At 41.7% G+C, this 13,677-nt stretch overlaps 1 protein-coding gene across 2 annotated transcripts in view; it reads left to right on the top strand.

The window, feature by feature from the left end:
* Positions 1-9,462: 9,462 nt before the first annotated feature.
* Positions 9,463-13,677, top strand: part of LOC125485832 (protein NATD1-like) — a 23,405-nt gene continuing 19,190 nt past the window's right edge. The window contains exons 1-2 of one of the 2 annotated variants that reach the window (XM_048610594.1): positions 9,463-9,620; positions 10,905-10,969. In XM_048610594.1, the coding sequence (XP_048466551.1) occupies positions 9,478-9,620; positions 10,905-10,969 (208 nt within the window). In that variant the 5' untranslated portion in view covers positions 9,463-9,477. Of the gene's footprint in view, positions 9,621-9,840; positions 10,327-10,904; positions 10,970-13,677 lie in introns of those variants that run through there. The other variant, XR_007264520.1, reaches the window with a different exon arrangement.

Genomic DNA, 13,677 nt, shown 5'->3' with positions numbered 1-13,677 from the left:
CCTGAAACACCCAGAGAAGCGTGTCTTTCCCCCCATAATCTATTAAAAGAGTGGTTAAAAGAAAATCCCTGATTTCCACTTTACAAGTAACAAGAAACAATTTATTTATTTAACCCAACAATGAACAAATCACAAACAAACCAACAATTCCCCCTTAGACTACTAACTACTCCCAACTGGTCTAAATTCTACTGGAATACTATTTAAATAAAGGCAGGTCCCACTAATATAAACCCAAATAATAAGAAGCAATAAGTTATAACTTAATCTCTCCAAGTTTGCACAGATTGTCTTCTGGAATATTCTGTTGTCTCCGGTCTCTTCACAATGCCTTTCTTCTGCTAATTCTGCTGTAATTTCTCCTGTAAGAACTGTGAGCTAAAATACCGTGTTACCTTTGATTAATTAGATGGGCTTTCTCTGACAGCTGAATGGTACTAACTCTGGCAGGAGCGGATGGCTCTCTCTTTCAGATGCCCATTGGCTCTTTTTATCCCCCAAATGCCCTTGTCTTATATACCTTTAATGACATAATCAAATTCTTATTATATGATTGGTTTTTGGTTGCCAACAGCATCAGGTTTAAATTCAATTGGCTTTGAATTGCTGAGTTTGGCTGAGTTTAAACTATTGGCTGAATTCAAACTCATTGTCACAGCATCAAAACAAGACTGCTATTTTGCCTGCCACCTATAAGGCATTTTTGATACACTTGTTTCACTTTTTGAGGCTCTCTGTACTGCCAACTTCAGCTGCTGCTCACAGACACATTTTTAAAAAAAATTCTAAACACTGAAAAAGCACAAATCTCTTAAAGGAACCACACATTTTAGCTTCCTGCCTTCTACCTCACAATTACTCTACCCAACTTTGTAACAAGAGTCTGCATGGAGTTTGTATGTTCTCCCTGTGCCTGAGTAGGTTTCCTGCGGGTGCTCCAGTTTCCTCCCATAGTCCACAGGGATGTGCAGGCTAGGTGGGTTAGCTGTTGTAAAAACCCTGGGTGGGGTGGAGGTAGCTCGAGGTGGGATACTGTCTGGAGGGTCAGTGCAGATTCAATGGGCTGAATGGCCTTTTTCTGCACTGTAGGGATTCTATGATTCTCCTTATCTGAGGAAAGTTGTTCTGGCTATGGAGTGTAACAGAGGCTTACCACACTGATTCCAAGGATAGCAGGACTGATGTATGAAGAGAGACTGAGGAGGTTAAGGTTAAATTCATTGGAGTTTAGAAGAATGAGGGATCTTTCATATAAGTCTATGAAACTCTGACAGGGTAAACACAGGAAGGATGTTCCTGATGATCCAGCAGTCCAGAAACAGAGGTCACAGTTTAAGAAAGTGGGCAGCCATTTAGGACTTAGATGAGGTGAGAAATTTCTTCACCCAGAGAATAGTGAGGCTGTTTAATTCTCTCCCACAGAAAAAACTGACAGAAAGCCAAAGCATTGATTGTTTTCAAGGAGTTAGGTATTGTTCTTTGTGCTAAAGGGAGCAAATATAGGGAGAAAGTGGGAACAAGGTACTGAATTGGATGATCAGCCATGGTCATGTTGAATGGCAGAGTAGGCTCCAAGTTCTGAATGGCCTACTCCTGCTCCTATCTAATCCCATCAGTTTTGTTCCATTTGTGTGTAAACCACACTGTTCATTATAGACTGATTTACACCATTTTACATTTCAGTGAGACTTAATATTGGCAGAATGGGCAGAGGAAATGGGTGTAATTGGGTTGCGGTTTTACAGAATATTTCAGGTCTCTGAACAGTAATAGTATTATTAATGATGACAGAAAATTGAGAGGCATAAATAAATGGATAAACCAAAATGAAATGAAAATGGAAGAATGAGAAATATGCAATACATGAATCAATAAAAATAGAGCAAAGACTTACTTAGGAGTCGAGAGAAACATAGATTAATTATAGAGTCACAGGGTTGTACAGCAGAGAAACAGACCCTTCGGTCCAACTTGTCTGCACTGACCAGATATCCTTCTAGTCCCATTTGCCAGTATTTTGCCCACATCCCTCTAAACCCTTCCTGTTCTTGTACCCATTCAGATGCCTTTTAAATGTTGCAATTGTACTCGCCTCCACCACTTCCGCTCGCAGTTCGTTCCATACTTGTGACTGAAGAAGTTACCCCTTGGGTCCCTTTTAAATCTATGCCCTCTAGCTTTGGACTCCCCTACCCTGGGAAAACAACCTTGGCTGTTCATCTACCCATGATTTTATAAACCTCTACAAGGTCACCGTTCAGTCTCCGATGCCCAGCCTATTCAGCCTCTCCCTACAGCTCAAATTCTCCAATTCCGGCAACATCCTTGTAAATCTTTTCTGAACCCTTTGAAGTTTAACAGCATCCTTCTTGTAGAAGGGAGACCAGAATTGAATACAGTACTCTAAAAGTGGCCTAATCAATGTCCAGTATAGCCGCAAAATGACGCTCAAACGCCTATACTCAATACACTGACCGATGAAGGCAAGTGTGCCAAATGCCTTCTTCACAATTCTGTCTACTTGCGAATCCACTTTCAAGGAATTGCATCTGCACCCTTAGGTCTCTTTGTACAACAACACTCCCCAGAACCCTCCCATTAACTGTATAAGTCCTGCCTTGGTTTGCCTTACCAAAATGGAACACCTCACACTTATCTAAATTAAACCCTATATGCCATTCCTCAGCCCTTTGGCCCATCTGATCAAGATCCCGTTGTATTTTTGGATAATATTCTTCACTGTCCACGACACCACCAATTTTAGTGTCATCTGCAAACGGACTAACCATACCTCCTATATTCATATCCGAATCATTTATATAAATTATGAAAAATAGTGGACCTACCAGCGATCCTTGCGGAACATCATTGGTCACAGGCTTCCACTCCGAAAAACAACCCTCTACCACTAGCCTGTCTCCTACCTTCATGCCAATTTTGTATCCAATTGGCTAGCTCCCTCTGGATTCTACGTGATCTAACCTTACTGATGAGTCTACCATGTCGAACCTTGTCAAACACCTTGCTGAAGTCCATATAGACAATGTCTAACGCTCTACCTTCATCAATCTTCTTTGTCACCTCTTCAAAACATTCAGTCATGTTAATGAGGCACAATTTTATATGACAGCATTGAATATTTGTTAAATATACTAATTGAGCTTCTTTTTGGCTTGACTGGGTGGATGCAGAGAGGCTGTGTCCCCTTGTGGGAGAGCCTAGCATCAGTGGGCATAATCTCAGAGTAAGGAGTTGCTCATTTAAGACAAAGATGAGAATTTTTTTCTCTGTCAGAGGGAGTCAATGTGTGGAATTCTTTATCACAAAGGGCTGTCGAGACTGTGTCATTAAACATATTTAATGCAAAGACAGATAAAAATTTAAATAAGTACAGGAACCAAGGGTTGTGGGGAAAAGGTAGGAAAGTGGAGTTGAGGATCATCAGTTCAGCCATGCTCTCATTGAATGATGGAACAGACTCAAGGGGACAAATGAACTACTTCTATCACTACATCTAGTGTCATGTACACACAAGAGTACTAGAGCTGCACTCAGGTGGTAATACACTTGCTTCAGATTGAGAACGTGCTAGGTTCATTGAAATGACTTAAGCACAAAAGATAAGTTGTATTATGATGACAAGTTGGAAACTCAAAATACTACGAACTTTATCCCTTAATTCCAAAATGTGTTGTTTTAAAAGAGGATTGCTACAGAAACAATAACTGCAGGTGTAAAAAAAACTGTTTTATGGGAATGATGGCATATAACACCCACAGGCGTCAAAGAAACCTCAAACAGACTGGATTGTTAGATATAGTCTGCAAAGATAATGAGGGACTGACAACCCATCTTCAAGGCACGCCACCTCTGTGGTTTATGTTTCAAACTGAAGACATATTTTGTGTTTTTACCTTTGAGGAATATAGGACAACAGGGCTTAAAAATGTTTCAAGTCTATTGGAGTGGACTAGTGGAACTAAATGCTCTCGTGTGTACTAGCCCGCATTTGAATTTTAGAATACTGTGAAGGTCACAATCGAAAACTATCGCTAGTTACTCCTGTTAGGAGTCTGCGATAGAGAGTCTGCAGGTAAAGACTCTCTAACTCTTGAGCGCTGCAAACCAGTTAAAAAGTAAACAGTACAATAAAATTTTCTGATCCCAAATGCAGGAACTTCAATCAGATTACAAAGATAAGAATATGACTGTTCAACTATCAACTGGTCAGAATGCTGCTTCTCAACTGCAAACTTCTCCGCATCCTTGCATAGGTATGCAAGGGGCACCAGGTGGCTTATCAGTTAGAAGTCACAGCTTACAGTAACTGCTGAAGGAAAGATAAACTGGTTTTCTTAAGGCTTGTAGTGGATTGTACTAAAAGGTGGGGTGGGGAAGAGAGGGAGAGAGGGAGAGAGAGAGCGAGAGCAAGCTCCGAAGCTGTCAGAGATTTGATATCTTCTCCTTATCTTGTTCACAACTCCATCTGTTCAGCTGAGAGCATAATTATTGGCAAGCAAAAGGCTTTTGTCACTGATATCTGGTCACTAGTCCATAGGTCCAAAAACAAAGTTGCTGGAAAAGCTCAGCATGTCTGGCAGCATCTGTGAAGGAAGAAACAGAGTTAACATTTTGGATCTGGTGACCCTTCCTCAGAACTGATGGCGGCTGGGAAAACGTCAGTTCATATGCAGAAAACAGGGAGAGGGATGGGGTAGGGAGTAAATAATAGGATAGAGCCTAAAGCGAGAAGAGCAGTTGGATAGACAAAGCATTGATAACGATCAGGCTGGGAGGGTGAATAGTTGTTAATGGGGACTATTAGTGACTAACAACAGGTGGTGTGTAATGGCAGGCTGTGTAATAACAAGGCTTGGTGTGTGGGGTAGGGGACTGGGACATGGGAGAGTTTAGGCCCTAAAATTATTGAACTCGATATTGAGTCTGGAGGGCTACAGGGTCCCCAAGTGGAAAATGAAGTGTTGTTCTTCCAGCTTGCGTTGAGGTTCGCTGGAACACTGCAGCAAGCGAGAGACACAGATGTTGGCCAGGGAACAGGGTGGTGTGTTAAAGTGGCAGGCAACAGGTAGTTCAGGGTCTTTTTTGCGAGCAGAACATTGATGTTCTGCAAAGCGGTCACGCAGTCTATGCTTTGTTTCCCCAATGTAGATGAGACCACATGGTGAGCAGCGAATGCAGTAGACTAGATTGTGTGAAGTGCAGGTGAAGTGTTGCTTCACCTGGAAGGTACGTTTGGGCCCTTGGATACTGGTGAGGGAGGAGGTAAATGGCCAGATGTTACAGGCGAAGGTGCTGTAGGGCTGTGGGAGGGGCGTTGGGGGTGAAGGAAGTGTGGACCAGGGTGTCCCAGAGGGAATGGTCCCTGCGGAAGGTGGACAAGGGAGGGGAGAGGAATATGTGTCTGGTGGTGGCATCTTACTGGAGGTGGTGGAAATGGCGTCTGATAGTCTTGTGGATGTGGATGCTGGTGGGATGGTAGGTAAGGACAAGGGGAACCCTATCGCTGTTGCGGGAGGGAACAGAAGGGGTAAGGGCTGAAGTGCAGGAGATGGGTTGAACCTAGTTGAAGGCCCTGTCAACAACAGAGCTGGGGAATCCTTTGGTTGAGGAAGAAGGTGGACATTTCAGAGGCTCCCTTGTCGAAGTTGGCCTCATCCGAACATATACAATGGAGATGGAACAACTGAGAGAATGGGATGGAGTCTTTACAGGAAGTGGGGTGTGAGGATGTATAGTCCAGGTAGCTGTGGGAGTCAGTGGGTTTGTAGTCGATATTAGTGGCCAATCTATCCCCAGAAATGGAAACAGAAATGTCAAGGAAGGGAAGGGAGGAGTCAGAGATAGACCAGGTGAAAGTGTGGGCAGGGTGGAAATTGGAGGTGAAATTGATGAAGTTTTCCAATTCCGGACGAGACAGGGAAGCAGCACCGATGATATCATCGATGTATTGGAGAAAGTGTGTGGGTGGGCGCCAGAATAGGACTGGAACAAGGAATGTTCCATGTACCCCATGAAGAGACAGGCATAACTAGGGCCCATGCGGGTACCCATGGTCACCCCTCTTACTGAAGAAAATGAGAGGAGTTAAAACAGAAGTTGTTGAGGGTGAGGATGAGCTTGGCCAAGCAGAGTCCATAGGTCAATCAGCTACTCCGACCAACTAAACCTCATTCTGTTCACAACCCCCAGCTCCAGTTCATCTACTGTCACATTTAATCACTGCTTGGACAAGCAGCTCTGTAAAAAAGATGTTTACAATGAGGGTCAGGTGACTTGCTTCCAAACATGTAGCAATCCTCCAGCCATTTAAAACATATCTTTTCTCATTCCAATCCACAATTAATAATACAGAAAACTAAAAAGACTCAGTCCTTACACAGCTCATACTATGGCATATTACTGAAGGACTGCTGAACTGTCAAAGATATGATGTACAGTCATTGGCTCATTGCTATTTGTGGGAGATCGAACTGTGTGCAAAGTGGCTGCTGTTTCCCTACATTACAACAGTGACTACATGTCAAAATGTAAAGCACTTTGCAAAGTCAAAAGTTTATGAAAGTTTCATTACATAAATGAAAGTATTTTCATGCATAATCAAAATCTAAATTATTTATTCATAATTCAGTGCAGAAGCAGTTGCACCTGTTGGGGATATTACAATGATAGTTGTAATTTAACTCCCAGCAACTATTCAAGTAGCTTTGGTGAAAATAGTCTTATATTGTTGAATGTTATGCAAATCTATTTTTGCATTATAAAAATATACATGTCAATTTTTGTTGATAACACTTTTGTTAATTGCCTTGAGACATCTGAAAATGTTAGAGGCTATGTAATACAACCTTGTGTGTTAAATGGCTGTATAAACTGTTTATTGTTGTGAGGATTTTGTGATTTCCAGAAGCTACATACGAACAAACAAGAGACATTCAGCCAATTCAACCTATTCTACAAAAGAAACCTAAATATATTATAGTAGTGCAATCAAAATGTAAATCCTTAAATATAGTGACTAACAAAATCAATCACATATTTAAAATATTCCCCTTTTGCAGCATTACATTGGACACTATAAAGCAGACAATATATACATTACAGACTTATACTAATGAGGTACTCCAACTTGGCATTGATTAAAAAATTCAATATGAATATTTAGTTAGTAGCAATTTGTGAAAACTACATTACCTCAGGCAATTTTCTTAATGTATGCTTAATAAGCTATTACAAACCAAATGGATCACACTAATTAATATCGTAAATGGCACTTAAATATTATGTGGGCATTTTGGAATAATTTTAGTTGTATTTACTCACCAACAAACGCAGAATTTAGTAGAACCCATTGTTAAAATTTTATGCTGTTAATTTGTCTTAGAACTTAATTAATTTGTGGATAAACCATAACCAATGCCAGTTTTATGGCTGTAGAATGCGCATGTTACAGCACAGGAAGTTCTTAATTATTCTTATACTTTTTGCTGGTAGAATTATTTTTGGGAGCATATTATACAGTTGTACTGATCCCTGATTATCATGGTCATCAGATTAAAAATTGCCAACTGTTGGGTCAGTACTGAGATCAACTGTATATACACACTGAGATAACAAGGTGTAGAGCTGGATGAACACAGCAGGCCAAGCAGCATCAGAGTAGCAGGAAAGCTGACGTTTCGGGCCTAGACCCTTCTTCAGAAAATTTTCTTTCTTCACGCTGTAGGCCTAATCAACACCATTTGCAAGCAAATATGAAAGGAACCAATCCTGGCAGATGAGTGACTATCACACCTTCTGTATCACTTAACCTGCTAATATGTTTATGGATTTATTGTATACTCTAGAATTTTCTGAAGAAGGGTCTAGGCCCGAAACGTCAGCTTTCCTGCTCCTCTGATGCTGCTTGGCCTGCTGTATTCATCCAGCTCTACACCTTGTTATCTCCGGTTCTCTAGCACCTGCAGTACCTACTATCTCTGTATATACACACTGCCTGTGGTATTACTTTCTCAATATTGAATGGCGAGTGGCACCCTCCATTTTCTTAGGGTCAGCATCTGCATTCTCTTCCATTAGCCAATTCGACATAGGGTCATACCCCAACAAAAATCCAAATCTTTGCATAAGGATTTTAAATGTACATCTCCTTGTCCTACCATTGCTCTACATCTCAAATTACCAACAACTGAATCAAACTACGTCATCTGTTTGAACAGTTCAATTGTGTATCTTATAATTTTGTTTTCTTAAATAGCCATAATTTCAAGCTTTTCCTGATAATGAAGAACCCTAAGTGAGTGAGCTGAATGTCAGTATGATCAGGGACTTTAGGTTGAGTATTTGGTTTGGGGGTTTGGGCAGCAATGGAGTGGTTGGTGTGGATGGATTTGAGGAATTGGCTGGGTTTTGCTTGGGGTTGGTTGATTTTAGTTGAAGCAAGATTTTGGTCACTTGTTTTGGGTTGAGGAGTTGGCATGAGCTGAGGGGATTTGAAGAGTTTGCATTGAAGGGATTTTGTTTGTGGAGTTGACTTTGGCTGGGTTGAGTTCAGGGCATTTGAGTTGAGGGTGTTCGGGTCGAGAGGTAGGGTTCAGTTGGGATATTTTGTTAAGGGTTTTAATAGACGGGTTTGGGTTGATGGGTTGAATTGGGGTGGTGGCTTGATGGGCAGGTTGAATTGGAGGAGGATTGGTTTAAAGAGTAGTGTCAAGATGGGAGGGGTTATGGTTGAGTGGAATTGAATTGTGGAGATTTTCTTGGAGTTCACTTGGGGGCAGAGATTTGGGTTGTGGGGTGGAGTTGAGTAGGTTTGGGCTGAAGGGTAGGGTTGAAATGGGTGGGTTGGATTGAGTTTTGCAGAAAGGGATTTAGTGGGTGGAGCTTGGGAAGGGTTAGGTACAGCACTGGTATTGTGTTTGGATTTGGTTGAGAGGAAAGGTTGAGTTGGGATTGAGTTAGGGTTTAGGGTGGGGTGGGTTTGTAGAGATTTGGATTAACTTGTGGGGACTTGGCTTGCAGGACTGGGTTGAGTTGGGGATTTTGGTTTCAGTTAGGAGTGGTTTGCATTGAGTTGGGGGTTTGGGTAAAGGTGTGGAGTTGCTTTAGGGTGTTGGGATGATTTGGGGGTATGTTAAGGGGTGGGGTGAAATAGTATGGAGTTGCATTGAGTTATTTACGTTGAGTGGTGGGATTGATTTGGGGGGGGAATGGGTTGACGATAAACTGGGGTCATTGGGTTTGGAGTGAAGGATGGGGATGCATTGTGGTGATTCGGGCTGTGCTGAGTCAGAAGGGTTTGGACTGGAATGGAGGGTCTGATTTAAGGGGAGGCGATTGGGCTGAGCTGATGACACCGGGAGAAGTTGGGGGTTCTGGGCGGTTGGCACCCTCCTGCCACAATTACCGTGCGCTCTCACAACGGGCACCACGCGCGGTGGAAGGTTCTAGGCGCTGACTATGCTGAGAAGGTCGTTGTTGAAATACTGGACGGTGATGTCCAAGAGTACTACCCAACCACGGACGAGGGCGTCCAGCTCCGCTCGCCAAACTATCAGACACGACCGGCAAAATAATCAGTTCTCAATTAAATTACACGGTAAGTAACATCGACAGAAAGGACCTCCACACACGAAAGAGAGGCGAATAAATCTCTCCGGCTGTATACTCCTATCCTTGACCTGGGCAGGGGCCCTAGAGACCATACCCCAGACACTGAATAAATCATAAAGTCCCCACTGCGCAAACTCAGCCGGTCTGCGCCGGCGGGTGTGGCGAGACTGCGCATGCGCTTGCCTTCACTGCTCAACTTGATGTTATGGTGTCAATCTTTCCAGGGTTGTCATTCATTGAGAGGCATTTCTAGATATTTGTGGGTTTCTAAGTAACACAGTTTTGTTGTAGATACACTTTCTTCACGCTGTAGGCCTAATCAACACCATTTGCAAGCAAATATGAGAGGAACCAATCCTGACAGATGAGTGACTATCACACCTTTTGTATCACTTAACCTACTAATATGTTTATGGATTTATTGTATACTCTAGAAGCCATGGTTGAAAGGGCATTATGTGTTTAAGGGCCACTGATTGTGAATAATTATTTCCTCAATGCCTTTTTGTACAAATACAAGTGCAAGAAAGCAAATTTGGAGAGGGGCCTCCATTGAAACAATGCAGCAAATTCAAGACAAGCCTCCATAACAAGGAATCTGTCACGTGTACGAGACTGCTGAACATAAACTGCAGCTATCGAAGTACTGGCATAGAAGAAGCTATTGGGGAGCAACAAATATGAATTGTATTAAGAGTGAGTATTTTTCCTATTATACTAAGTTTCCCCATTGTTAAATTGTATAAATTCAAGGTTAAATTGAAGATTTCAAAACCTTGGCTGGCATTCCCTTCAACACAAAAATGGAGCAATAATCTGATCAAAATGTTTAAAAATGTGAAGGCTGCAAAAGAAACTAGCCCTGCTGATGGGGGAAGGGAATCAAGATTGAGGTATAGCAATCTTAAAGATAGAGCTGACCTGTGGAGGAATTAAATTAGGAAATGCTCTTTTCATGTAAAAGAATAATGGAAATCTGGAATTCTTTTCTTCCCACTTCCTCACCCACCAAAAGGCTGTGGATTCAGGTTCATTTGGAACTTTCAATGCTGAAAGTAATAGTTTTCTTTTTGTTATGTACAGGATATGGATGGGCTTGATATGGGGTTGAACAGCCATGAAAGGCTATATGGCCTATTTGGGCCTAAGTTCCAAAGTATTATTGGATGAATTGGAATCTCAATTCTCCACAGAAATTTCTCCTATTCTGTGGATTCTAACATATTTGCCTCTTAAGTTGCTCAACCTATATTCTTGTGTTTTTTTTTCTACAGACAATCTAGAACTGTCCAACACCATTGCATCAGAAGGTACTCACAAGCTGCCTCTACTATATCAGGTACTTGTACAAAGACCAAGACACCTACGAATACTGCAATTACCAGTACAACACATCAACTTTGGGCTAATATATGGCACTATAGTGTGCCATTTGATGAGCCCTAGATGTAATGCAGAACAATGCCACAAAGCTGATCCAGAGGAAGGAAATATAAATAAAGGAAATACTGAAATAAAAAACAGAAAATGCTGGAAAACCTGGAAGCGTCTTGAAAAGAGAAACAGTTTAACTTTACAGGTTCATGACCTTTCATTACAACTGTTTGGACTTGAGAGAACTGAGTGCAGTAAGTTCATAGGATGGCAGGATGGAGTGAATGAAGGGAAGCGGTGAAATCGAGTTGGCCATAGAACTGAAAACTTCAAGTGCAGGAAAGAGGCTAGTGGACGGTGTCCAGCTGGTGTGAGACTACTAGAAATGAGTGAATGTGCCCACGCTGCAGTAGGAGAAAAACCGCTAGGCAAACTGGGATATGAAAGTGACTGAAGAAGAACTCCTTGTCACGTTGAGCTTTATTCATTGAGTTGGGGGAGGAAAGGGATAAAGTGGAGTCTTTTACTAAGGATAGATCATTAAGGGTCAGAAAGGGGAAGAGTGTTGGAGGCTATCGTTAATATGTGGCAAGAAGTAACAATACAAGATGTGATTGTGTCAATGTGAAGTGAGGGGAATGACAGCTCTGAAGGGATCTTGGTAGCCATGAATTGTTGGAGCTTGCAACAGAGGAAGATAAATAGCTTTTTAAAGCATTAATGTTATGATCTTGGTTGAAAGCAGTAACTGTTTGTTTATTAAAAGAAGAAATGCAAAAATGTGAAATGCTTTTACTGAAGAAGTGAAGTCACAAAATTCTATGGTTTAAAACAAAAGGATTTTTATCTTGCCAAAGTCAAACACTAAATACTGTTTTGTGGAACCACCTATACTGAAACCCAGAATTAACATATCTTAAGCATGAATTAAGATGAAAATTGTGATTGGTTATAAGCTATAAATTATGCAGTAGATGGCAGATATAACTAAGGGCTTAAGAATTGGCTTGGCAATCCATTTAGCATATATTCCATCAATCTCAGTCAGAGTCCCTTAAAATTCTGTGTTCCTTTTGGAGGAATTTCATTACCTCTTCTTTCAGGATGCAGTGTACTCCTCTGGCAACATCAGTGCATAATTTGCCTGAGGTTTGCGGGCACAGTCTGCAGCAAAAACAGCACATGTCTGCAGCAGCTCCTCAATTCCACTTTGCTGTAATTATCTGGATGATGTAGATCTCCTAATTATATTCAGGTATGAGGAAAAACAAACTACAGCAACAGTATATTTACCAAATCTCAGCTCCTGGATCTTGCCTCCTCCTGTGCAGACATCAAGATCGTCATCTCAGTTCCACTGGCTCATGCTCTTTTAATATAGTTTAAACCAGCTTCAATCTTTGCAGAAGTTTTGGTCTTCAATCTCGGTCTTAGCCTTCCATTCCTTTAGAAAATAGGAGGAGTCAGTTTATTTTCTTGGTTTCCATTTTTTCAATTGGTTTTGAAACTACGAGTTTCATTACATCAGGTGAAATGTAACTGAGAAACAGGAAAGCTTTGAGATAGTTGATTCTGCTGAAAAGAGACATTGATAGAGCATGCATGTGGCACTGAATATGGATCTTGGGACACTGGAACAACAGTGGTTTGAGGAATGTGCATGTCCACCCTATAATCATGGGTGGACTCAAAACGTGAGGGTGAAATTTTAGTTGCAATCCATACAGAATAAGTCTGAGCTGAAGAAGATGTAGCTCTAAAGCGATGTTTGGTAGATACCGAATCAATTAAAAGAAGGGAAATGTAAAGTAATGAAAAAGTGAACAAGGTAAAAGAGATCCCATTGAAGAAATGAATGGAACTTCTTTTAATGTGGGCATTCCTGGAAGAAATGTTGTGCTGAATTAAGCAATAACAGAAAAGCAAAATGCTGGAGGTGAAATTTGAAATTAAATCACGAACTGCCGTTCTGGCAGCATCTGTGGACCGAGAAACACATTTAACTTTTTTGAGAGCAAGTGAATGAATGTGGTCCTTTTTAAGGATGTATAAAATACTAAATGGAGTACTGTAGATTAGTCGTAGGGCACTGTTTCAAGTTAAATCATCAGTCGGATTTAATGCGCCCCTGCCCCATGAGTTTGAAGGTGATCTGCTGTCATTTCACAGGGAATGATAGAGGTGAAGGTAGCCTGCTTGCTGTTGAGTCTGTTGGGGCCTCAAATGAATGCTTTGTCATGCCCATGCTGCTAATTTGTTTGTTTCAATGGATGCAGCTTTTACCTGTGGCCAGGGAGGCCCATGCCAAGTGGGTAACCCATCATCTTTTGATGGATATGCTGGTGTTCAGCAAGAAGGGGACATCCCTCTAATTGGCCCCTCAAACCTGGACCCCATTGCCCTTCAGCCTGTCGCTAGGACCTGCCAATCAAATCTTGCCAGTAACCTCTTGTTCAGGAACTGACGTACTCCCAATAATGGCAACCACTCGAATCTGGCACCTCTGGGACTACAGGGCTGCCAGCCAATTAGAGACAACAAGGTGCAGAGCTGGATGAACACAGCAGGCGAAGCAGCATCATAGGAGCAGAAAGGCTGACGTTTCGGGCCTAGACCCTTCATCAGAAAGGGTCTAGGCCCAAAATGTCAGCTTTTCTGCTCCTATGATGCTGC

This window comes from Rhincodon typus, chromosome 23 (assembly GCF_021869965.1).
Source record: "Rhincodon typus isolate 14 chromosome 23, sRhiTyp1.1, whole genome shotgun sequence".
Lineage (NCBI taxonomy): Eukaryota > Metazoa > Chordata > Chondrichthyes > Orectolobiformes > Rhincodontidae > Rhincodon > Rhincodon typus.
Note: the sequence above shows the minus strand (reverse complement) of the source record. Positions and strands in the feature narration are given on the sequence as shown.